The 27,081-nt window shown below is 36.3% G+C and overlaps 1 protein-coding gene and 1 pseudogene across 1 annotated transcript in view; one reads left to right on the top strand and one right to left on the bottom strand.

Moving 5' to 3' along the window:
- The first annotated feature begins 221 nt into the window (after positions 1-221).
- Positions 222-27,081, top strand: part of PKN2 (protein kinase N2) — a 144,212-nt gene continuing 117,352 nt past the window's right edge. The window contains exon 1 of the mRNA XM_025872132.2: positions 222-636. Within this exon, the coding sequence (XP_025727917.1) occupies positions 589-636 (48 nt within the window). The 5' untranslated portion in view covers positions 222-588. The remainder of the gene's footprint in view (positions 637-27,081) is intronic.
- Positions 18,039-18,431, bottom strand: LOC112824346 (small nuclear ribonucleoprotein G pseudogene; annotated as a pseudogene).

The following is a 27,081-nucleotide window of genomic DNA, read 5'->3' as shown; positions in this document are numbered from 1 at the left end:
GACGCCAGTCCAGTCCTTTCCCTCATTTTCACCCCGGCGGGGTCCAACGGCGGCCCCCGCCGCGGAGCCGGGTAGGAAGCCGCCCCACCCCCTGCGCTGCTCCCGCCCTCGGGGTCCTCTCCGCCCCACCTCCCCCTCGCTACTGGAGGTAGCGGCCACGGCCGTCACGTGTTCTGGCAGCCGCCAAGTGAGGCCGCTTTTGCGACGCAGTGACAGCCAAATGGTGCGACAGGAGGAGCTGCAGCTGCGGCCGCAGCGCCCCGCACCGAGAAGCTTGAGGCGGCTCCCGGCGTCGCCCAGAGGGAGCGACTGAGCAAACAGAATCTGGTGCGGGCGGCGGCGGCGGCAGCGGCGGGCGGGCGGCGAGGGGGAGCCCGCTACGAGTGCCCTCGCTCCCCGCCGCTCTCCATGAACCGGGCGAAATAAGCCGCGCCTCCAGCAGGGGCTGCGCCTCCATGAATCCCTAGGTTTTTTTTTTTTTTTTTTCCTTTCTTTCCCCGCTCCTCACCCCCCACCCCGGGTCCGGTCCCGCCTTCTCCCTTCGCCAGCGGCGGCCGCGGCCAGGTGCGGAGTCCAAAGCGGAGCGCAATGGCGTCCAACCCCGAACGGGGGGAGATTCTGCTCACGGAGTTGCAGGTAAGGGCCGCGGCCCGGGCGGGAGGCGCTGGCGAAAGAGAGAGGGAGAAGGTCTGGCCGCGGGGTCGGGGGCCCAGGGAAGCCGTAGGGCCGCCGCGCCCCTAGCCCGCTAAGTGCGGAAACTCCGGGATGTCACTCGGGAGCCGCTTCCTTCGGGAGCCGGACTCTCTTTCCCCGCCAGAGCTCTGGCCTGCCACCACTTTAATTTGACTCTACCTACCAGAGGGACCCCATCTCTGTCGTCTGCCTGCAGTCCGCTCCCACCCGGTCCCTGGAGCGGCCAGCTCACCGCCCCCTCCCTGGTGTCAGAGCGGCCCGCGGACGCCCCTGTAGCCCCCTCCCTCCTCCAGGCCAGGCCCCGCCTCGCCTTTCCCTTGTACACCGCTCCTTAAACTCCTTTGAATGACTCCCAAGCTGTTTTCTCGTCCCTCCCCTTCTCCTCCGACTCCGCACAAAGAGCGCCCCCATAACTTCCAGCCCCCAGACAAGTTTTTTCTTTTTTTTTTTCTTTCTTGAAGCGTGTCATACCAAATGCTTGCTTCATTTCACTAGCCCTTTTCAGGTGACTGAATTTCTTTCCTCTAATATGAGGGCTACCTTTTCTGCTGTCTCTCTCTCTCTCTCTTTAACCAGATGATACCTATATGATCCTACTTCTTTACTTTCCTGCTCAGATCCGGAAACTCAGATGCTGATGCTTTTCAGACTTTCTTTTTGCCTCCCGTTTGAACACCAGATAAAGAGCTGCAGAAGTTGTTTACAAATGAGCAAGCAGTAGACTGAGGGAGAATGTTGGGCACCAACATTCTTGCCTGCAGAAGATGAGAACAAAATAGGTCCCTTGATTAGTTGAGTCTATGTCGAGTAGTAATAGTATTGTTGTCCATTTACGGCTAAATAGTTAATGATGTAGGCACGATTTTTGCCCTTAAGTCTATGCTCTGCAAGAGTACCTACGTTGAGTTTATTTTTTATTACTTTGGGGTGTGCAGAGATGTTCACATCTGGATTAAAATTTTATGCTTGTTTTTTGACTTATATTTATTTTGATGTGTTTTACTGTAGACGTCTTCTAGCTATTCGGATATTGGAGATAGGAATTAAGACAAGAAAAAAACATATTTTTGTGCATTACAGTTAATTTTTTTTAAGAGAGTGAATCTGGACACTGAAGGGTTGATTCTTGATGATGCCAGAATTAAGTACTGCAACTGCTTCTAATTATTTTGCTGTTTAAATATATTTTTCGATAGATTTCTTTATAAGTTCGGTTTGTTATGCAGTTAGATGTAGGCTTGAAGGCACTATTATAATATTTGATATTTAGTGAACAAAAGTAGAGATTTCAACAAGGTATAACAATGCAGGGTTACTAACTTGGAATCCTTTGAATCAGCTTTGAATTTATGTCATTGAACGTGTTGCCATATAGTAGTAGTCTAATTACTCTTAGCCTTTTATAAGGTCTTACAGCATACCACATTTGCTAAATGAATGGAATTTATTGTTTCATTAATTTACATGAGCTTTTAAAATGAGGTTTGTTTGAGGCACATTGGAAATGCTTTCCACTGCCTAGTCTTGAAATATGAAAAGCATACTTTGGTTCTGAGAAAAATCCGTAAAAATGGGCAGGAGCATTTTTCTGTGAATGGAGTGGCTTCAGAATTTAAAGTACTTGGCATCTTTATTTGTATTTTATAGAAAATTGTCATAAAAGACACTCATTTTGGCACTGGACCTGAAAATGTATTTTCATATGTATTAAAACACTTAGGGACTTTTAATAAGATCAATTTTGACAATAAGAAGTAAGCAAGTCAGAGAGATAACAAATTTTAAACATGACTATTTAAAAAATGGGATCAAAGTAGGGGAACACTAATCTAAAGTTAGATTTCTTTTAAAAAAAGTATAACCCCTTCCAGAAAAAGAATGATTTTTATTAAGTGTTACCTTGTAAGTTGACAAGTATACCCAGGACATTTTTCTTGGTGTGTTTGACTCCCAGTTTTAATAAAAGCTATTGCATTTGGACTTTATCATGTATATTAAATTAATTGAGAACACTATAACAGCACCTAAGAGAAATGGTGATAAAATTTGCTCACCAAGTTTATCCATCTATTCAAATCTTTTACTGTTATATTGGGTCATGGAACTAGTATATAGTAACCAAATATTTCTCAAACTTGTTCAGAGAACCAGTTTTTTAAAAAGCACCTGTGTTGTTTGAATTTGTTTAAATTGAGAAATTAATATGTAGTTCTTAATGCTTCTCTGACATAACTGATTTTAAGTATTTAAATAATTATGTAGCAAACTTTAAAACTGGTGTTTAGTAGTTAAAAACTGTTACTTTGTCCTATCTTGTCTCAGGAATACTTGAACTGAAAGTTACATGTTACAACCTACTTTTAATGAAATTGATACTTATTTTTAGAAACATTGTATATCCAGCATTTTTTTAAAAAGATTTTATTTATTTATTTATTTGAGAGGGAGAAAGAGAGAGCAAGAGCACAAGAGCAGGGGGAGGGAAAAGCAGACTCCCCGCTAAGCAGGGAGCCCCACACCACGCTTGGTCCCAGGACGCTGGGATCATGACCTGAGCCAAAAGCAGACACTTGACTGAGCCATTCAGGCGCTCCTGCATATCCAACATTTTAAAACTGTTTTTCAAATTATATTGCAAAATTTGAAATACTTTACTACTTGAGTTGGAATTGGCTTATTAATAACCTTCAGTTGTGGAAAGACAAAACAAAATCTGAAACCATAATGTTTTGCCTTGTTATTTACTGTAATATTTCTATGGAGTAATGTTTCTAACTCTTGCTAGAAATTTAGGAGGCTTATTCAACAAGGAATCACTAATAAAGTACACACAAACTTTGATGGCTAGAGGCCTCAATGTATAAGGAATGTTTGCTGTAGTAAAAATAAAAATAGGCTGTTAAAAATATAAACTTAATTGGCAGTTTCTAATTTTTATCTTTTATAACTAGTTTTATCCTGTTCTCTTTATTTTTTATTTGAAGTGGAAACCTAGTGAGATATTTCTTTCGTGGGGCCAAAGAAATTAACGACTGAGCCACCCAGGCGCCCCAAGGGCCAAAGAAATTAAAGTTTATTTTTAAGGAAACTGGATTAATGAAAACTAAAGAATCTCAAAATGAAAATATTGGCTACAACAGTAATTTGGTAGACTGCAGATTCACATATTGAATACCATACTAATAAAGTTACCTTGTTGAGTATCAGTGATTTATATTCATCAAAATGCCTGATAAAGTATTAGGCCAGGAATCTTAAATTCCATTCTCAGCAGAATTTATTTAAGTAGAGGTGACTTGCTCAAGTGGAAGGTTGAGGTAGTTAGCCTTAAATTATAGGAATTCATTTCAAGAAACATTTATTGGGTATCTACAAAGTCTATCCTATATCGGAGGATATAAAGTTGAGAAGATATGACTTCACTTTCTAGAAGAGAGTACAAATAACAGTTACTGAACATTTGCTATATGTCAGTTATTGTATTTGGTACTCTGTCTACCTTATTTTATAGTCCAATAAGGTGGGTGTTGTTATTTCCATTTGACAGATCAGGAAACTATGTTTAGGACTGTTAGGTAGATTGTTCATGGTTACACTGTAAATCTGAGTTTGAAATCAGATCTGGGCGTTTTCCACTATACCGTTTTTTGAGCTGCCTCAGTTCTGTGGACCTGTAAATATTTTGCATTGCAGTGTTATTGATGTGTAAACTTTCCAAAAAATTGGCCAAAAATGTAATTAACCAGAGTTAACTTTAATATAAATGTTGTACTATTTGTTAGTCTCCTCTATAACAAAGAAAAATAATTTCTATGTTCTATTGGTAGTCTGTAATTTAGCAGTGCTTTGTTGTTGGGAATAAGCTGTAGTATTTTATAAAGAATAACAGTGCAAAATAACTTTTTGCAGGTTTTCATCATTTAACAATTACTGTTTCTAGTGAAAGTTGTCTAATGTTTGCTGAAATCTTTCCAGATGATTTTGCATTTCTCTGTAGTGTATCCCATAAGATAAACTTAGCTTTAAAACTTTAAGCCCATGTGTAACCAAGCTATGTGTTTGGCACTTAATAGGCACTCAATACATTGATGAGATGGTGCCCACCATTTGTCACCTACAATGAGAAATGTCTTGACTGTTCTAACAGAAGTTGATTATAGGGGCGCCTGGGTGGCTCAGTTGGTTAAGCGTCTGCCTTCCGCTCAGGTCATGATCTCAGGGTCCTGAGATCAAGTCCAGTGTCGCGCTCCCTGCTTAGAGGGAGTCTCCTTCTCCCTCTCCTCCCTTGTGCTCTCTTGCTATCTTTGTCTCTCTCGCACACGCTCTCAAATAAATAAATCTTAAAAAAAATTGATTATAATCATTGCCCTAAGAAATTACTTTAACATTTTGAATCCCTTGTCCCAAAAATATTCCCTTGAAAAGTTCAAAAGGGATTTCTGCCCTAGTTATGTTACACCTACATACAACACAGTTATTTTACCCATTTGGTGCGAAATTAGGTGACATCTAATTTTGCAGTGATGCTGGAAAGTAGAACGTCTCTGTCGGGATGATTAAGATTTTATGGTGGGTTGAAGGAATGTAGTATGAGAACGTAAGGGTGGATTTTACAGTTCTTTTCTTTTTTTAAAATTTTTTAAAAGATTTTATTTGTTTGAGAGAGAGAGAGAAAGAGAGAAAGCATGAAAGGGTCAGAGGGAGAAGCAGACTCCCTGCTGAGCCCGGAGCCTGATGTGGGACTTATGACCCGAGCCAAAGGCAGTTGCTTAACCAACTGAGCCACCCAAGTGCCCTTCTTTTCTTTTTCAAAAGAGAGAGAGCATGAGTGGGAAGGGCAGAGGGAGAAGAGACAATCTTAAGCAGCCTCCACACTCCGCCACTCAGCACAGATCCTGACATGGGGCTTGAACCTACAACCCTGAGATCATGACCTGAGCTGAAATCAAGAGTTGGTTGCTTAACTGGCACTTACCTAAGTGCTGGCTGAGCCATCCAGGCTGCCCCTACAGTTCTTTTAAATTTTAAACATAATACATGTTCATTGTAGAAAATCTATAAATACAGGAAAGCCCAAAGAAAATAAAAAGTGCTCATAGTTCTGTTACTCAGAGATAACTGACAAAAGTTTCCAACTTATAAGTCCCAAGGCGTTTCAGTCCATTTCCTCCCTGTCCCCCCTTTTAATTGAGATATATTTGACATACAATATTGTGTAACTTGAAGGTATACAATAATTTGATTTACTGTTTTTCCTCCCTTTATCCAATTTACTAGAATTTTAAAGAAAAATGAGGTTCATAGCCTTTTAAGATAGAAGTAGCTGTAGGTTAAGAAAATTTCTTGCCACTAGTTACAGATACATGGATCTGACTGGCTTTATTGACTTTTTATATAAAAACATTTTGATTTTACGTCAGTACTTTGAGATACAGTTGAGAAGAAAAGTAAAGAGTACAGGATAGACTTAGTAATGGGCAATGATACATAGCATCAACTCTTTGAATACTAAATTGATACAATGTGGTTTTTCAGCTTAGATTTGATTATTGCTACTCTTACAGAATGCTGCATACTTTATTGAATAAGGCATGTCTTTAAATACCTTGCCAAACACCTTTTACCTAGGTAAAAGTCTGCTGAAACTAGTGTTACAAAATGATGGCTCTAAATAGATTGTTTTCTATCATCTCTAATTAGTATAATACAGATTTTTTTAGTCTTGTACAACTTCTATTCACAAATGATCGGTAGGGGGGCACCTTCTAGGCATTGTCTCTTTAACCCAGGGCTTTGTGTTTGGTTTCTTGGGCTCTTCTCTTTTTGCTTTTCAAATTTAGCCACAGATTCTTATGCCTTTTATCAGGTTATTCCTATGTGCCCCCTTTTAAACAAAAAAGAGTAGAGTGGTTGTAGAGATAAATATCACTTAAAACTTCCAGATGTGTATAAGATATTTAAATAGGATAGTTACTTCTCAGGGCGCCTCGGTGGCTCAGTGGGTTAACCGTCTAACTCTTGATTTCAGCTCATGTCACTGTCTCGGGGTCATGGAATCGAACCCTGCATCAGTCTGTGTGCTCGACGCAGTCTGCTTGTCCCTCTCCTTCTGCTTCTCTTTCTGCTCCTTTCTCGCAAGTGCTCTCTCTCTCTCAAATAAATAAAAGGATAGTTACTTCGGTATCATTTCCTTGTAAGATGTACCCCGTTGAACAATTATCAAATGTCTGTTGTATCTCAAAAACCAATTTTACTCTGTGACAAGATCATATAACATTTAATGTGATTAACTTTTGATACATAGCAGTGTTCAAACTTGGCAGCAAAGTTGGAAAATTGAAAAGTAATTTAAAGCTTTAAAAAGATATTTAATATTTTGAATGGCAAAACCTACTAGTCAAAAAGCCCCTAATATCTTAGAAAAGCAGAAATAGAAAACTTTTATTTATTTTTTTTAAAGATTTTATTTATTTATTTGACGGAAAGAGACACAGCGAGAGAGGGAACACAAGCAGGGGGAGTGGGAGAGGGAGAAACAGGCTTCCTGCGGAGCAGGGTGGAGCAGGGAGCCCAATGCAGGGCTTGATCCCAGGACCCTGGGATCATGACCTGAGCTGAAGGCAGACGCTTAACGACTCAGCCACCCAGTCGCCCCAGAAAACTTTTATTTTGATACATGTCTAGTTTCTATTAATTTTATCTAATAAAATTTTATTTGAAATTGGCTCTGTTGTCATGTTTCATGTTTCACAATCTCACAAAAATTGTGTAATGTGTATAAATATTGTCTATTTAAAATGAACAGGAAAGCATGGGAGGAATGTATTTGATGATAATAAATACTTTAGATTTGAAAGTAAATGTTGGTGTCACGTTATGAAGATGAACTGATATATAAGAATTACATAACATATACTGTTATTAAGATCTATCTATTTTAGAAACTCAGCAGTGATTTGCTTTTTCTAATTAGTTAAAGCTTTGCTTCCCTGGCTCACAAACACCTTGATTTATTGCAAAGTTGTTACGACAGAATTTGGAATTTGTTTTAGATTATAGAAGACATACTTACATATCTAAGTATCATACATACATGTGTTAAATATCATATATTTTACACATTAATCATATTGTTTTCCCTTTCCTGTAGTTGCTACCTTGGTGATTCTCTAAGAAGGTCCTTGTTTTGCCTGTTTCAGAATTTTCGTGAACTAATTTCATTAAATTTGTTTTTTTGTTTTTTTACTTTTACTAAACCTTAAGTACACTGCATTGGATTAATTATCCATCCATCTATCACTATAATAAGCACCCATGGACCACCACTCACTCCCCACCTCCCAAAAAAACTAGGAACTTAACCTACCCCTATCTCCACCTTCTTGTCAACTAAGGTCATGATCATCTTGAGTCCTGTGTTCATTCTCTTGCTTTATTTGTATATAGCTTTGCTGGATATGTAATTTAAAAGGATATATCTTTTATTTTAGTTGTTTTTATATAATTATGTTAAATATAATCTTTCTGAACTTGATTTTTTTGTTCATAGCGCATGTTGCTATGGTCATTTTAATTTCTGTATAATATTTCATTGAGTAAACTATCATCAACTCTTCCCCTGTTGGATGTTTGGTTATTGATTCACTCACTCTCCCTTGTTGAGCATTTAGTTACGTTTTGGTTTTTGTAATGGTGAACAATGCTATTGTGGACATTCTATGCATTTTTCCTGTTGTATACATGTAAGAGTTTTTATTAATTATATACCTAAAGGTATAATTGCTGTCTCACAGGGGAGGTGAATTCCCAACTCTAGAAGATGATGCCCAACTTCCAATATGATTGCACCAATTTATATTCATATCAGCAATAGATGAGATGAAAGATCCTTTGATTATCCATCTTCTCTGACAGTTGATACTGTCTTTAATTTTTACAGATCAGAAGAGTGTAGAGTGTTATCACATTGTGGTACTGATTTGCATCTTCCAGATCATCATTGATGTAGAACATTTCTTTTTATGTTTACTGGCCTTTTATAGTTCCTTATCAGTGAAATTCCTGTTCAAGTCTCTTGCCTGTTTTTCTGTTTTTCCTACTGACTTATGGGAGTTCTTTATACTCTTCATCTTAATCCTTTGTATGTCTTCTCTCAGTTTGTAATTTGTGTTTTCACTTTATTTTAGGGAGTTTGTGGGAGGGACAATTTTTAATGTTTTAAATGTTTTACCTTTTGGCAAATATTTAGAAACATTTATATCATTGTGATCAGCAAGCCTGCACTTAATATCTATTCTAGATTTGTTACAGAAAGGGTAAAGTTACACAGATTTGACCTGTGGATTCACAAACTGTCCGAATGAACAACCATAGAAAGTCATAAAATATTGTATCACTTAACATGTACCAGGCACTCAAAAGTTAGTTGATTCAATTAAAGAATGAATTTACAAGCAAAAAAGTAGTGAAAATTTTGTGTGCAAATAGTTTATGAACTGCTGATTATTTTCCATTCTGTATCTCTTCAGGGCAAACTAATTATTATTATTATTATTTCTTTAAAGAACAAACTGGATCAGTTACTTAGTTATTTGCATAGCTTGTTAATAAATGCTGGAGTTGATTAGATTTAATGCTGGATAGAAAACAAAATATTATTGCAGAATTTACTGGTATTTATAAACCTGGAATCTTGTCACTGCTGTGGTATCTTTTGGTGAAAAAAAAAAACCCTTAATTTTAGTCAAATTTATCAGTCTTTTCTTGTATTGTAATTGCTTTTTGTGTAAGAAATTGTTCCTTACTTTGGGTCTAATAGTTAAGTACATTTTCTACTAAGAGTTTTGGAGTTTTATTTTTTATATGTAAGTCAGTACGTCTGGAGTTGATTTTTGAATACAGAGTAAAACAAAGGTTTTAAGTTATTTAATTTTTAAAATATTATGAAGTATATATCAATATCTCTTATAATGTAAATTTAAAATAGAACGTTTTTCCATTTTTAAGGCAGAAACATTTCTGAATAGCCTTATTTAATTTTTGCGAGTTAGAAGTTAAGGGTATATCGTACTAGGTTATGTAATGAATTATACTTGAAGTTATCCTTACCTAAATCGTTAGTAAGTCACTTATTCCTTATAGTACCAGTTTGTGATTTTTCTTTTTTGTCATATCCCCTGAAGCCTGTGGTCAATAAGATCCTTGATTTACTTTTTGTTAACTCCCCATCATATTCCCCGGTTGAGGCTCAAACCTATATTTTCCTAAGTCCAATCTATTCCTACTCCTTTGTTCTCAACAAATTGCTCATCTAGTCACTGCCTCTACTGAGTGATACATTTATATATATATATATTTAATAATGTGAATTTCCTCAACTTTTCTTCTCTCGATTTTAAAATTTCTTGGAATTTTAGGGGCGCCTGGGTGGCTCAGTCGTTAGCGTCTGCCTTCAGCTCAGGTCATGATCCCAGGGTCCTGGGATCGAGCCCCGCATCAGGCTCCCTGCTCAGCGGGAAGCCTGCTTCTCCCTCTCCCGCTCCCCCTGCTTGTGTTCCTTCTCTTGCTGTCTCTCTCTCTGTCAAATAAAATCTTTAAAAAAAAAAAAATAAAATTTCTTGGAATTTTAGCCATTAGTTTTTGTTGCTGTTAATCAATTTTAAGGAAAAATTGTTTGATCTCACTGTGGCTCTAATTTCCTAGATTTCTGCTTCCTTTCCATTCTTTTGCAGTATGGGGCTTTCATTTTCCCCTGATTCTTTGCCTTAAAAAAAATTTATATCTCTCCTTTTTCTTTTTAAATACTTTTTCTTTAATACTGTTGTCCCCTCAAACTTCTTTTAATCATCACATTCCTTAAAAGAAATTTCTTTTTTTCTTTATTTTTTTTAAAGATTTTATTTATTTATTTGTCAGAGAGAGCCACGCGAGAGTGCACAGGCAGCGCAGCGGAAGTAACAGGCAGAAGGGAAAGCAGGCTGTCCGCTGAACAAGGAGCCTGAAGTGGGGCTCCATCCCAGGACCCTGGGATCATGACCTGAGCCGAAGGCAGACGCTTAACCGGCTGAGCCACTCTGGCATCCGTTTAAAAGAAATTTCTTAGTTGTGTTTATTTTCTTCCACTTATTTCTTAGCTTTTTAAAAATATTACTTCTCTCGCAATTATTCTGTTGAAATTATCCTCATAAAAGCATCAGTGACCTGCTCCTTCTAGTCCCTTGAGGCAGTTGATACTGTTTCAACTTCCTGAAACTCTTGTTTAAATTAAGCTTCCTGGCCTCTGCACAATATTGGCAACTTTTATTTTATAACAATCTGCCTATATTTGCTACTATTGCTTTCTTTTGATAACTTCCCTAGTTCAAATGTTCTGTTTCTAGCCTATTTGTCCTCTAATTTATTCTTTAGATTAACCACCAGCATTAATCAGTTTGTTTTGTCAGGATTGCATGGAACAGAAACCCATTTAAATTTGCTTAAACAAAAATTGCATTTATTGGAAGGCTACATGGACATCTCACTTTATCCAAGGTGGGATAATTAGCCATGTCCATGACTACTGGACAGGAAACTCTAGGCTTGCTTTCTTTCTAGGGCTACGTGTTCTCCTATCTTTTCTTTAAGTCTGTATACTGATTTATATATTCTGTATACTGGTTCTTTTTCATATGGCCTGCAAATGGCACTCCCAACTTCTGAATTTCCATGAACTCTTCAAGTCTAATATCCGAAGTTAACTGACTCACTTATTCTGTGTCACAATTATAAATTCTTTTAAGTAGGCTCCACGGTCAGTGTGGATGTGCCACAATTATAAATTCTTAATGAGAAAATTTGATTGGCCCTGTATAGAACATGTACTCCTGATCTGGTCAGTTACAGCAATGGAGGGATGAAGTTCTCAGTACCGGTAAGTACCAATATGGCTGCAAGGACTCTCCTATGAGTTTGGGATAGGGACTGTTCTCTAAGAAGGGAGTATAGGTTAGAAAGAACTTCTCTGTTTAAGACCTTTTTAATAACTTTCCATGAATTTTACAATAAAATGTGTCACACCTTCCATTATCCAGTCCTTCTCAATCCTTTCAGATTTTTCTCCTTGCATATTATTCTGTCATATTAAAGTATTTGCAGTTCTTGGAACTACACTGCTTTTATATACTTATGTATCTTTGCTTTTGCTCTAACTTTAAGAATAGTGGTATTGATCATCTGCCTGAAAAGCTTTTGGCAAATTGGACACTCTTTAAAATTCTAAGAAAAGCATATATATTGATAGACTATATGAATATATTCATAGCCTATAATCAAAAATTTTACTTAAGATACATTTTTGATAAGTAATTTTAGTGATAGGTCATGTAGCATTTGACCCATTGGCAAATTAGCTTACTTCCCATTTTGTGGCTCATGTTACAGAATATATCATCCAATATAGGAATTGTTAAGTTATATGTGTGTCTCGCTTTTAGTGCAGGAACTAGGTCTTACTCATCTTTAGTGGCTTATGCTTGATAAATGCTTGAATAAATAAGTGACTGAGTTCGTGACTGATTCTATTACTCTTTTGCTACATCTGACTTCTCTATATTTTTAAAAGATTATCATTCTTCCCTTTCTTGCCCATGCTAGAAATCTGCTGGCCATTTTTTTTTTTAAATTTTATTTATTTGAGAGAGAGAAAATGAGAGAGAGAGCGAGCACGAGGGGGGGGAGGGTCAGAGGGAGAAGCAGACTCCCTGCTGAGCAGGGAGCCGGATGTGGGACACAATCCTGGGACTCCAGGATCATGACCTGAGCCGGAGGCAGTAGCTTAACCAACCGAGCCACCCAGTCGCCTCTGCTGGTCATTTTTGACTACTGTCTAAGCTTCTTGAGTTGATTTTTTTTTTTAATTTTGTAACTTGAATTCATTCATTATTTTGCTACTATCCACGCTGGGGCCTGCATTATCATCTCGACAATACAATATCTTGATACCCCACCTCTTCAGTCTCACTTTGTTTTATTTAGATTATGTACAACTGCCAGATTCTGAAGTTGTCTCCAGCACTCAGGGACTCCTTACTGCCTGTGAGCTCGCCCTAATTCCTTAGTTTAGCACTGATGGCTGTCATTGTTGTAGTCCCAGAATACCTTTTAATTCTTGACTTTTTTCATGTAAGCAGCTTATTTTTCAGGCACTCCATGATTACTGTTTCCTTACATATATATTTTTGCTGTAGTCTATCTACTGGTTGCTTTTTTAAGGTCCAATTCAGATTCTTTTTTTCCTTACTTACCCCTTGTCATGTATATTCTGTCCTCAAAACTTAAGTAGGATGTTTTCTATCTCATGATATTTATCATATATTGCATTGCACTGTAGTTTGTATCCCACCTCCTTTTCTCTCCTTAGTTGAGTGCTTAAAATTATTGGGAATATCTTATCGTTGTCTTTTACCCCTTAGTCCTGAGCAGAGCAACTTGTTCATAGCAGTTACTTACCAGTGTTTGTTGAATAAATAAGTCTCATGTCAGAAAATCCTCAGGTTTTACATGTATTACTTTAAACTTTTTTCTGCATTTGTTTTGGGAGCATAACTGCATTGCATCATTTTCTTTAGGTAGAGCCACTTGACAGGTAACATAATTTTAAGTTTATCACCTTCAATCATAATAATTGAGTTCCCCATCTCAGCTTGAGAATTTTCCATTGGCAGAAGGGGCTGTGTCTCAATACAACTGAAGCAAAAGTAATAAAAGTAACAAGCTTTCATTATTAAAAACATTATAACTAATTCATATTGGCTTATATCACTTAAGACAATTCTACTGAAGTAGTGCTGATATCTCCACTTTATAGGCAAGAGAGCTAAAGTTTAGAGAAGTTAAATAACACCTCCATAGTCGCATCTTAGCCTAAACCAAGATAAAAATCCAGGTCTCTGCCTTGAGAGCACAAAGTCCTCTTAACCCATATACTCTAGTTCCTCTTTCTTTTGGCGGTTTTTTTCTGTCTGCTTTTTATCCCAGTTGTGTCTCTACTCCAGTAACCACAGCGTATCTCCTGTCTGCTCAGGTCCTTACCCTAGCCCTCTACTTTGTGCAGCATCTCTCATAGCTTTCCTTGCCAGTATTTGGTTTTTCATTCAGTTTGTTCTTGATAGCTAGCTAGTTGATGTGAACGCAAATTCATGTTGAAATTTTATCTTCAAGCTTAGGTAAGATAAGTTTGAATCCACAATCTTATATTCTTGGAAATCCCAAGTCTCTTTAAGATTTCTGTTTTCCTGGGGCACCTGGGTGGCTCAGATGGTTGAACATCTGCCTTTGGCTCAGGTCATGATCCCGGGGTCCTGGGATCAAGCCCCGCATCGGGGCTCCCTGCTCAGTGGGAAGCCTGCTTCTCCCTCCCCCACTCCCCCTGCTTGTGTTCCTGCTCTTGCTATCTCTCTCTCTCTCTCAAATAAATTAAAAAAAAAAAATTCTGTTTTCCTGGTGGTGGGCACTTAAGTTCTTATGGCACTCTCTGCTCCCCTGGTTTTTGTTTCTATATGTTCATTGACATGCAAATATTTAACTGGTTTCCACAAAGATACCCATATTTCTCTTAGTCCTCCCCCTCCCCCAGTATACTCTGTTTCATATCCTATAGGTGGCTCCTTTCTCCTCAGCTTCATGTCTGTTCTTCAGTCCTTTCTTCCTTATTTGCCATAGAAATTACAAATTCTTTCTCTCCCTAGGAAGAACAGTCCAGTCTCCTCAGATTCCTCCTCTCAGATAACATAGCCAAATTTCTCAGATGTTCCTCAAACAAAAGGAACTCGTGTATGTCATCGGATAAATTCTTCTTAAAAAGTAGATATACCTTTAAATGGCCAAACTTACTTCTTACTATATCAGTAAAAGTTATCTAATCTCCTATTCTCTTGGGAGCTTTGAGGAGGGGGAAGGATTCTTTTATCTGCTAATGAGTCTATATCAGTTAGAAGTACCTGTTACAATAAAGATACTTGAGCCTATCCTTGATGCATTATCCATTTGGTTCCTGAAGAAAAGGAAATCTCTTTGAGCTTAAAAAAAAAAAAAATGCATTTTTTGAAGATACTCAAGCATGTTAACCACCACTGGGTCATGGACCAGTGGTGTTCATGATGATATTTTCACATTAAGGACAATATATGCGTATGTATTCTGAATATACTGATATAAAATTGTGAATTTGTAAGTAAAGGGGTGGACTCTCCTCCATTCTGAGATTTTGCCATTTCTACTTCTCTTTACTTCCCTTCTTGATGTCAAAATGTACTGTCTCTTAGGAAATGATGAAGATAATTGATAGTAATATCTTAACTGGCAATATAATAAATCAGTAGCCTTATATGTACCTGCCCAATTTCTTTTTGGAATTTACTAATCAATAACTTCAAGGCCTAGTTAATTCACTGACTAGTCTAGTAGGTAATTCAACTTTTGGAGTCCTATAGACTTGGGTTTAAATCTCATATTTAGCACATATTAGCTGACTGGCTTTGGTATGTGTTATTTAGCAACATGAGGCAAGTTTTCTTATAAAAATGGGGATAATTTTTGGCTCAGAAGGTTATTTATTTTTTTGGTTTTTTTTTTTTTTTTTTTTTTTTTTAATGATGTCCATGAAGTGCCTGGCATATAGTGGATAGTAACCCTTCCCTCTCTCGGTTTACATTTTAGGATTACTTCATTTTTATTTTATTTTTTTAATACTTAAGTTGTGTGGCTGACAGACTGATTAAAGTTAGGTGTAAGACCTAGAGAGCTGATTATGCTCTCTAGGCTAATTATTTTCCTCTCTTTTCTTTCTTTGGCACCATAGAAGGAATAATGAGGATAGCTCTCAGAAAGTGTGTGTATTTCCATGGTGTCTTCATTTAAAATAACAGCACTGTGGGCGCCTGGGTGGCTCAGTCGTTAAGCGGCTGCCTTTGGCTCAGGTCATGGTCCCAGGGTCCTGGGATCGAGCCCCGCATCGGGATCCCCACTCAGCAAGAAGCCTGCTTCTCCCTCTCCCCCTCCTGCCTCTCTGCCTACTTGTGCTCTCTCTCCCTATGTCAAATAAATAAAAAAAAAAAAACTTAAAATAACAGCATTGTGAGATTATGTGTGTAAGAATAAAGAAATCATAGGTTTATATATGATGAATTTCTAGGACTGAGCTTTCATTTAAGAATCTGTGGTGTGGGGGGCGCCTGGCTGGCTCAATCAGTAGAGCCTGTGACTCTTAATCTCAGGGTTGTGAGTTCAAGCCCATGTTGGGCATGGAGCTTACTTAAAATTTAAAAAAAAAAAAATCTGTGGTGTGTTATTTGTCATGTAGAAATTATTTATTGCAAATATGGAGCTATAGAAGAATTAAGTGATTTCATGAAACTGTTTAAATTCAGATCTGTATTTTGTTCTTTCCCAGAGGCTTTTGGACTTTTTAATAAAATTTGAGCTAAGATTATATACCTGCAAAGTCCACGGTGGTCCTGCACATTTCAGCACAGAGAGATAGGTTTATGGTAATATACTTATGAATATTAATAATATCAGTTCTGTAGTTGAATATGCTTGAATTTTGTATAAATTATAGTAAATGTCCAATTGTTCGTTGCTTATTGGTTAGCATAACTGACTTCTTTGCTATGGAAACCTTATCTTTGAACTCAAGCATCAAGGTGTTCATTTTATTAAAAATTTTTGTTCTGGTGCATGTTTTCATTGTGTTAAACCTCACAAAACTACACAGAATCCTACAGTTAGTTTTGATGTGTCCTTTTAAGAATGGTTGAATAACCAACAGGAACCTTAAATATCAGATCTAAAGCAAAATTCTTACTTTATCAAGTCCCTAAAAGCACTAAACTAAATTTCTAATAAAAATGGGGGGGGGTACCTTTCCTTTTGCTCTCTGCAGTTGGCAAGATAGTGGATAATCCTTTATTTTAGTAGAGTTTAATGGTAATTATAGAAAAGGAACTAGGGTTGGTTATAAGATACCTCATAAAAAATAGAACCATGTTGAAAAAATTTGAGAATATTACTAGTAGTAATATCACCCGATGTGAAGCATTTTTGAGTTATTAAGCACTTTCACCTGCATTATTTCTTTGGTTCTTAAAATGACCCTCTGAGTTAGGGATGGGGAGGGATTGTATGTACAGTTTTCAGGTGTTCATGTTCACTCAGCCAATGTCTGCTTTAACCTGAACCCTTCTGACTCCTAGTCCTCATTTTAGTACTCTATACAATTCTAGTTTTATTAACTTTAAAGTTGTAGTTTTTTCCTTTAGTATACCTAAAAAATGGTTAATATTTTCAAAGCTATGTTAAAAGTGAATGTGAAAAATATCTTTTTTTTCCTGAGATAACAGAAAATAAATATAAAAGGGAATATGTAATTTGCCACCTAGTTGTGAGTATTCATGGGAGTATCAAAGTTCTTTGTAGTATTTTTATAGCAATAAAAATATTGTGTAGAGGTGTGATTCCAGCAGAAGTAGTGTAACTTCTGGAGAGTTTATCATGGTTTAAAAGTGTGTATAAGATTTAAAAAATCACTTAAAGAAGCTGTTACTGATGTAGTTGAATGATGTTTTCTATATTTATAAATTATATATAAACTGAGAGGCCAATCATGTTACCCACAAAATAGGCTTGTGAAGTGAGTGTTTGATATGCATGAGATATTTTAGTGAACTGGAAAAATACTCATGTTTTATATCTTTTACAGGAATACGGTATTTCTGATGTTAAAATTTAGTCTGCACTTATTTCTCATTTATGTCTGTGCGAGTAAAGATCTTAAAAATAAAAAAGTTTCTTGAAAAGCTTAAGAATAAACTTTGTTTTACAAGTCCTTTCCACTTGAGCATCTAGCAACTTCCTAAAATATTTTGCTGTAATACATTAACACTTAGTGATCATAACATTTGGGTGTAAATATATCAGATAAATTTATATGGGAAAAGGGTGGTCTCTTTTATTTTTGTGTTGTACTTTAATTTTATCTTTCTTTCTTGTGTATGAGTTATTTCTTATTAATGGTGATATTGTCATCCCTACCCTAGTTTTTCCTTGCTATGCTCTTTGTGACCTGAGAGTTGTACTTTATCATGCCTTTTCACTAAAATAGTCTTCTAAAGAAGTTGATTGTTGGACACAATCAACAAATAATACATATCTGGGTTTTGTTTTTCTTACTGCTCAATGTGTGACTTACTCAAGGCCAGCTCTGTTGACAGTCCCTAAAACCAAATTAAACCAAACAACAAACACCAAGCACTCTACAATTCTGCTTTGGCTTTACTTTGTCTAGCCTTGTGACTTCTTTTTTTTTTTTTTTGACTATTATAAAAGTTTATTTAACAAAAAAGTTCAATATGAAAATGCACACGACCTGATTTTTATATTGTAGTAAAACAGGTACTATGGAGGGGACATGTGGAAGCAGTTGATTTCTTCTGATGAACACACCCATTGTTTATACTCTCTCCAAGGCTTCTAACATGATGATACTATTTCCTCATATTACCACCATTCCAATATTGTTCTGTTGCCCACTAGTTGCCATCTCCACACATTCATCTATCACAAGATTCATAAATGGATCGAACCCCTGCAATAATCCTTGGACATGTCTGCCACCATTTAATTTCAGTGACAATTTCTTGTCCATAAATTTTTTCAACTCGGGAGGGTGAGCTTTGCTCATGGTGTCTACTCGGCGAGCTCAAAGATGCCTCCCGCCTTGTGACTTCTTAAAAGAGCTCCAATATACTCTGTCCAGCTTGAGCCTGTAGAATTGAAATGCTCAGCTCTCAGTTAATGGTGTGGTAATGTAGTACAACTTGATTCACTGGGGGGTTCCCGTAAATTTTTCTCAGCAAATCTAACGTTTCCTTTGAGAAACACTTTCTTTCCTTTATTGGTGACTTTATAGTTCCATTTAGCTGTTCTGTCAGAAGTATTTATTTGGTCAAATTGTGATGCCTAATTTTTTTTTTTTTTGGTTGTGATAAAAATACACGTAACATTTACCATCTTAACCATTTGAAGTGTGCAGTTTTATGGCATTAAGTACATTCATCATATTGTGCAACTGTCACCACCATCTATCTCCAGAATTCTTTTTATCTTAGCTGAAACTCTGGTCCCATTAAACATTAACATTCCATTACCCCATTCCCCAGGTCCTGGCAAATACTATTTTACTTTTTGTTTCCATGCGTTTGACATGTAAGTGGAGTCAATCAGTAAATGTCCTTTTATGACTTGCCCATTTCACTTAGCATAATGTCTTCAAAGTTCAGCCATGTTGTAACTTGTCAGAATTTCCTTCCTTCTTTAAGCCTGAATAATATTCCACTGTATGTATATACCACATTTCTTTTATACCACATCAACCCATCCATCAGTGGATACTTGGGTTGCTTCCTTGTTTTTTTTTTTTAATATTTTATTTATTTATTTGACATAGAGAGAGACAGAGTGAGCACAAGCAGGGGGAGTGGCAGGCAGAGGCAGAGGGAGAAGCAGGATCCCCACAGAGAAGGGGGAGCCCGATGCGGGACTCGATCCCAGGACTCCGGGATCATGACCTGAGCCGAAGGCAGTCGCTTAACCAACTGAGCCACCCAGGCGCCCTGGGTTGCTTCCTTGTGATGCTTTCCTTTTAATAAGTATAGCATTGTTAGAGGTTGTTATACCTAGTCATGATCATTTGGTAGTCTGTAACTGTGTCGTTGAGTACTGTAGCCACTAGCCACATGTAGCTATTAAAATTTAAATTAATTAAATATAAATAGAATTTAAAATTTAATTCTTCAGTCACACTGGCCACATCTTAAGTGCTTAATAGCTGCATGTGGCTAGCGGTTGCCATATTGTACAGCAATGATACATAGAATATTTTGACCATTGCAGAAGTTCTATTAAACAGCCATGGTAATGGATGCAAAGGTCTATTTTAATACCTTGAATTTAGAGAAGACAGAGAAGTCCCTTGTGGATTATAGAAATATTTTTATTCACATTTGAATAAGGAAATTTATTCTGTTTAGCAAATAATTATGTCTGTTTAAAGACATTTTTTGCAGTGAGCTCAGAGGTTTTTGTTCACACTCTGGAATGTGTTAAAAATACTTTGCACTGGATGAATTTTAAATAAACTGGTTTTTCAAGTGAAGTTAATTGGTAATCCATGTATTAGAAGTTTATATTAAAAATATGTAAACTGTCATGTATGTGTACATACTAAAGATTTACAGAAAAATAGTTTGAATTTAAAGTCCTGTTTTGTATCCATCATTCTCTTAGGGGGATGTGTGTTAAATTACATTCTTTTTCTAGGACTTGAAGTTTAATTGATCTCAGGTGTAGAAGACAGCAAATGATTAGTAATGATTTGTCTAGTTTCTGCCTATTGATATCTTAAAACAGCTTATCCTAGAAATTCTGTTTTCTCTTTAAATTAAAATTTTTTTTTTGTTGAGCTATAATTGACATAGAACATTGTGTTAGTTTTAGGTGTACAGCATAATGATGTGCATATATTGAGAAATGATTACCACAGTAAGTTTAGTTAACCTCATCAACACATAGTAACAAATCTGTTTTTCCTGTGATGAGAACTTTTAAGATCTATTCTCTTAGCTACTTTCAAATATTTCAAATATATATAGTACTATTAACTGGAAATTCTGTATTCTTAAGCATTTTTACTGTCACTGAGATTAGATGAAGTTTTTTGGTTTTTTTGTTGTTGTTGTTATTTTTTGCCAACAATCTCAAATGACATCTTTAGGGAACTGGAGGAGCATGTTGTGCATGTGTGTGTAGCATTCCCTTTATCACTCTGGATTGTATGTTTTTATTTTTTTTTTAAAGATTTTATTTATTTGAGAGAGAGAATGAGAGAGAGCACGAGAGGGAAGAGGCTCAGAGGGAGAAGCAGACTCCCCGCTGAGCAGGGAGCCCGATGTGGGACTCGATCCCGGGACTCCAGGGTCATGACCTGAGCCAAACGCATTCACTTAACCGACTGAGCCACCCAGGCGCCCTGTATGTTTTTATTAATACCAGTTTGTTGACCTATCTTTTAAAATTTTTAAAAGATATCAGAAGATATTTTTAGATGTTTGAAACAGTTTTTGAACCTGCTGGCTATGTTTAGAATTATTTTAACTTGGTAAAAATTGCTTGAGCTTGAGAATGCATTTAAATCTAGCATTTTTTAGGTAATTAAAAACTAATAAATCCTTGAGTATATATTTGGAAGAGGTTAAGATAAAAGAATAAAATCTTTATTTCTGAGAGTGATCATTTATGTATTTCTTATCAAAAGTAAATAGGAAATTGATCTAATCATTTTTGAAAATCTGATGAATTTTTCTATATCAAAACTTATGACTGTTACTACATTAATTTAAAAACATTTTCTTTTTTTTTTAAGATTTTATTTATTTATTTGAGAGAGAGAGAGAATGAGAGATAGAAAGCACGAGAGGGAAGAGGGTCAGAGGGAGAAGCCGACTCCCTGCTGAGCAGGAAGCCCGATGTGGGACTTGATCCCAGGACTCCAGGATCATGACCTGAGCCAAGGCAGTTGCTTAACCAACTGAGCCACCCAGCCACCCTAAAAACATTTTCAGTTAGAACTAATACTAAGGAATAAAAAATTAGGCTGTTTGTTCTGATCTTGTGGAAAGAAAGGAGTGGTACTGATAACTCTGAAATAGGTATCTTTTTAGGCTTAATTACTGGAGTTGAGCTAAGGGAGGATACCAATTCATACCTCAGCTCTTTTGAAAACAGAAACTTTTGTTTTTCTGTTAGTAATTTGGCTTACAACAGTTACGATTAAAGAGCTGGTATAATAAGTGGCTGAAGCTGAGGAAGTAGGTAATTTCTTAAATCTAGTGTAAGTAGATACCATAAAAAAAACCTTCAATAACCAAGAGACTAAGATAGACTTAAATGAAAGGGAAATTGTTATCTGACTGTAGATATTCTTTTATACAAATAGCAGAAACAAATAACAAACAATGAGTTTAGGAAAAGTTACCAAACCAGAATTTCACAGTTCACTATTTGAATACTAACATTTTGTTTTTATCTGATGACACTTGCAGCAAGTTTTTTTTAATATGTAGGCAAGGATATAATGTATTAATTCGGTCAATTGGAATGCCTATTGTATACCTGCTATTGGAATCAAATATGAGTAAATGAATTGTGGTAGTATTGTGAAGTTAAAACAAACATATTTTTTTTCATTTCCGTAGTTCCCAGAGAAACTTTTTTAATTAATTTCAAAAGTTGTATTATTAAGATGTGTCTTTGAGGACGCCTGGGTGGCTCAGTCATTTAAGCGTCTGCCTTTGGCTCAGGTCATGATCCTGGAGTCCCAGGATCGAGCCCTGCATTGAGCTCCCTGCTCAGAGGAGAGCCTGCTTCTGCCTCTACCCCTCACCCCACTCGGGCTCTCTCTCTCTTGCTCTCTCTCTCTCAAATAAATTTATATTTATAATAAATAAAATCTTAAAAAAAAAAAAGATGTGTCTTTGAGAAAGTCTTCCTGAATGTGATCAGTTCTTATGATCTAGGTAGTCTTATGATTGCCAACTAGATATCAAATGAAAATTTCTTGTTCAGAATTTTTCATTTGTATAAAAAGAGTAGTTAAGGGCTTGCATTGTTGAAAGGATTGTATATCAAAATGGAGCCAGACAATTTTAAGTAACACCATCTACAGCTTTAGAAAACTTACCAAAATTAATCTTTCTTATTACTTAGAAAAAATAATTTTTGAATGTCCATAGACTATACAGAGCAGAGGTCACAGCTAATATGCCTTCAGGGTCTAGGCAAGTAATAAATTAGTGAAGCATGGGGCGCCTGGGTGGCTCAGTCCTTAAGCGTTTGCCTTCGGCTCAGGTCATGATCCCAGGGTCCTGGGATCGAGCCCCGCATTGGGCTCCCTGTTCGGCGGGAGGGCTGCTTCTCCCTCTCCCACTCTCCCTGCTTGTGTTCCCTCTCTCGTTCTCTCTTTCTCTGTCAAAATAAATAAAATCTTTAAAAAAAATTAAAAAAATTAATGAAGCAGGTGAGTGTAAGGGACATACATACATAGTGGGATTGGCAATGACTCTGCACAGGTAAGCCATTATAGAAGCAGCTGGTGTCAACCACTTCTCTGCTGTGGTGATTTGTTTTGGTTTGGGCTCTTACTGCCTTTTTTAGAGACAAGTTCTGAATTTTAAAATATTTGTTCCAGTTCTTAAAAGACTATTAACCAAACAAGACATGTTTGTAGGATCATTTCTGCCACTATAGTGATTTGTCTTAAATCAGATTCTGAAGTGCCTACTGTATTCGGGTACTATATTAAGAACTATAGTTTATACAGAACAACATTGAACCTGGCCTCTACCCTTTAGAACACATTGTTCATTAAAACTTCCTAGCATGATAGAAATCATATATGTGTATGTGTAAATATGTAAGTATACATATATGCTTGTAGACTTATGGTGGCAGTCATTTCTTAATGTGTATAAACATTGAAGCACTGTATTGTACACCTGAAACTAATCTTATATGTCAACAACACTTCAATTTAAAAAAAAAGAAAAATGTTATATATCCTTTTGGTAACTGTTTAATATGGTAGGCGCTAGCCACATAAAATTGTGGCTAGTACAGCTGAGGAATTGACTTTTTAGTTTAATTAAATATACATAGCCACAAGTGGTTAGTGACTACTGAACTGACAGTGGAGCTCTAGAAACTAAATTCAGTTGCTAAGATAATCCCTATTGTCCATTCTGAATTCTTTTGTGTTAATTACCTGGTCCTGTTCTAATCAAAATATTGAGGGAAAGCAACTCTAATATTTCACATTTCCTTAAACCAGAGTGCTCTAGATAATGGCAGAAATAATCCCTGTATAATTCATATTTGAATTAGTAGGGTACCTGGGTCTATAATTTTTCATATATTTTCCCTTTTTTTTTTTTTTTAAAGTAGGCTCCACACCCAGCATGGAGCCCAATGGGGCTTGAACTCATGACCCTGAGATCAAGACCTGAGCTGAGATCAAGAGTAGGATGCTTAACTGACTGAGCCACCGAGGCACCCCATTAAATTTTCCTTTTGATGCATTTTTTACTTATTTTGTGTATTTGAAGGAAGGCCAATTTATTAAACAGTATTAAGTAGTGTATAGGAACAAAACTGATTGTCATTTGGTTATATTCAGTAGCATGACTTAACACTAATGCTGATTGCCATCCTGGGGTGGGGGGACTCAAATGGTTCATTATTAAGTGTTTCCTTAATACATAATGCCTTAGTGACATCCCATAGATCTGCAGTGGTAGCCTACCTGTTATCCTCTAACTATGGTTTTTGTGGTTCAACCTGTCTAACCTGTAGTTCTTTTGTTAATGTGAATAGAAATAAGGAAACTAGTTATGGGTATTACTGCTTCTCTGTAGGTTTTTGTTACCTAACCTCACCCATAATGGAATAAGTGATTTTAGAAACTTTGTTCCACTTGGTAATAAAGAATAAGATAGTTCAAAGTCTTATGTGGCTATTTATCTTCCTTTGCAGTACTGCTTATACCAGTGAAAAAGTTGGTTCTTCATTTTGGAGTATGTGAGCTGATGTATTATGATACAGTAATAAGTCATACTTCAAAATTACCAATTCTAACATGTGATTAACATGTAGTTTTATTAAATATTGGTTCATATTATAATGCCTCATTAATGAGGAATGTAGTATATTTTCCAAATAAATTAGTCTCAATCCTTTAAATCTAAAACTTTGATTTTTTTAACACTGTTTTCGGAAATTATGTTTATATAGTATATGTCATGTTTTGCTCCCTGACTTATATAGTGTACATAGAAAATTGGACTTTTTCTTGAGGTATGCAGTACCTCTTATTTCTGTACCAAATGGCCTTAGTGGTTAGTATTTTTTTTTTCTTCTTTTTCAGTCAGATATTACTTCTCACTCAGTATTTCAGCTTTGAGCAGCCATTTTTTTCCCATTCATTCAACAAATATTTACTGACTACCTTCTATATTCAAAGCATTATTCCAAGTCTTGGTAATATAATAATGATCAAAATATTTAAAAGTGACCAACTATACTTCCCTCTCTTATGGAACTTAAAATATGGAGAGGAAGATAGACGTTAAATAATTATACAAGGATGTTGGGTCTCCTAAGGGCCCGTGAATATTAAGAACTCTGCTGAACCAGGATAATGAAGGGAAAAAGGAAGCCTATAATCCCAGATCATCATTAAAACAAAAGTTGTTTATAGGATTCAGAATGGACGTCATGTAAATTTTGAATTAAAATTAGAACCAGTTACTGTTTTGGAAAAGAAACAATTGAAACAGTTTAAGAATTTGCTATGGATCTTATAGCAAACCAGTGACAGAACCATGATTAGAATTTAGGACTTCTTCGTCATAATCATTCTTTCTTTCTCTGTTGCCTTTAATATCCCACCTTTTTTTGATCATTCTAGGTATTTTTGGTTGTGAAACATTTTTATGTATTGGAAGCATGTGAGAGCCTGAGATTTGTACATCATGTCTTTTAAAATAGAGATTTTCAATTCTATTTTTGATAGAGATATCATTTTTACCAATAGTAATAGGAAATGTGAGATATGATTGGGCTGAAAAAGTGATTTCCATATTAATGAAATAATTAAACCATAGATATTTAAGTTACTGCTTTAGATATACAATGCATTTTAATAAAAGGAATATATATTTGGAGTGCTTTTAGAGTGCTTGAAAGATACTTTACAATTGCAGATAGAAATGTGATCATTTATATTTGCTGGGTAAGTAGAGAGCTGAATCTCCGCAAGTTTCAAAACTGGGAGTAATATGAGGTTTGAGGTTTAAATTTTGTTAGTCAGAATTTGAGGAGGAAAGAACTGTATTTTATGTAATTTTCTTTCATTGCCCTCTACAGTTCTAATATAAACATATGTATGAGTTTGTTGGTTTTTAAAATTATTATACTTGGGGTACCTGGGTGGCTCAGTCGTTAAGCATCTGCCTTGGGCTCGGGTCATGATCCCAGGGTCCTGGGATCGAGCCTGCGTTGGGCTCCCTTCTTTGCGGGAAGCCTGCTTCTCCCTCTCCCACTCCCCCTGCTTGTGTTCCCTCTCTGGCTGTCTCTCTCTCTGTCAAATAAAATCTTTTAAAAAATAAATAAAATAAAATTATTATACTTGGTATATTTATATATGTGTAGGCTTGGTAAGAGAAATGGAAACAATGTGGAAAAATCATTTTTAATCTACTTTTTCCCTTATGAAGACTTAGCTTCCTAATTTCATTAAGATGAATAAACTTTTGTGACACATTATTGGCTTAAAAATTATTTCTGTTTTACATATATATTTTAGTGATTTTATGAGCTTAAAAATCACATTTTCAAGATAATTATAGTTTTTAAATAAATTAAAGTAGATATATTTCTGTGAACTTAGATCTGAGCCACCAACTTATATGAAGCATGGCTTGGTATCTTTGTATCATCAGTGTCTAGAATAGGACTTCAGACATAGTAGATATTTAATAAATTGTTGCTGAATGAAATTATTTTTTTAAAGATTTTATTTATTTGAGATGGGGGAGAGGTGGGGAGGGGCAGAGGGAAAGGGAGAAGCAGACTCCTCACTGAGCAAGGAGTCGGCAAGATGCATGGCTCGATCCCAGGACCCCAAGATCAGGACCTGAGCTGAAGGCAGATGCTTAACTGACTGAGCCACTCAGGTGCCCCTGAATGAAATAATTTTTAAAAGCAAACTGTGTGCTAAGGTATAGGACAGACGATAGATCAGAGTATCTATACCAGTTCTGCCAAAAGCTGAGTATTTATGCCAGAGTATAGTTAGACCAGTTTTGAGTATCTGTACCAGAGTATCTATACCAATTCAGCCCAAAGCTGAATTATCCTTTGTATCTGATCAGGCTGTTATAGGCTACTCCCATCCCTTCCCATTTATGTTTTTGTAGCACCTCATAGAATATGACTTGTAGGAGAAATGTGCTTGCAATTATGATTATTATATTGGTGATATAATTATTTTATGGTGATATAATTATTATTATACTACTATAAAATTTGTCAAGAGAACTAGGCACACCATATTCTGAATTGTTAAGAATGTAGTGTGTGGGATTCCTTCAGATGTGTAATTCCTTCAGGGTTTGTTATAAATTATTAAAAACATTATATTAACATGATATACCATGAAATATAAAGTATTTTAAAATAAGGTTAAGTCAGAATCCGCTTAAGGATTGGGCAGTTTTCACTTGACCCTTGAGCGAATTTCAC

This window comes from Callorhinus ursinus, unplaced genomic scaffold, assembly GCF_003265705.2.
Source record: "Callorhinus ursinus isolate GAN/ISIS: 27379988/994484 unplaced genomic scaffold, GSC_fseal_2.0 scaffold9, whole genome shotgun sequence".
NCBI classification, from domain to species: Eukaryota; Metazoa; Chordata; class Mammalia; order Carnivora; family Otariidae; genus Callorhinus; species Callorhinus ursinus.
Note: the sequence above shows the minus strand (reverse complement) of the source record. Positions and strands in the feature narration are given on the sequence as shown.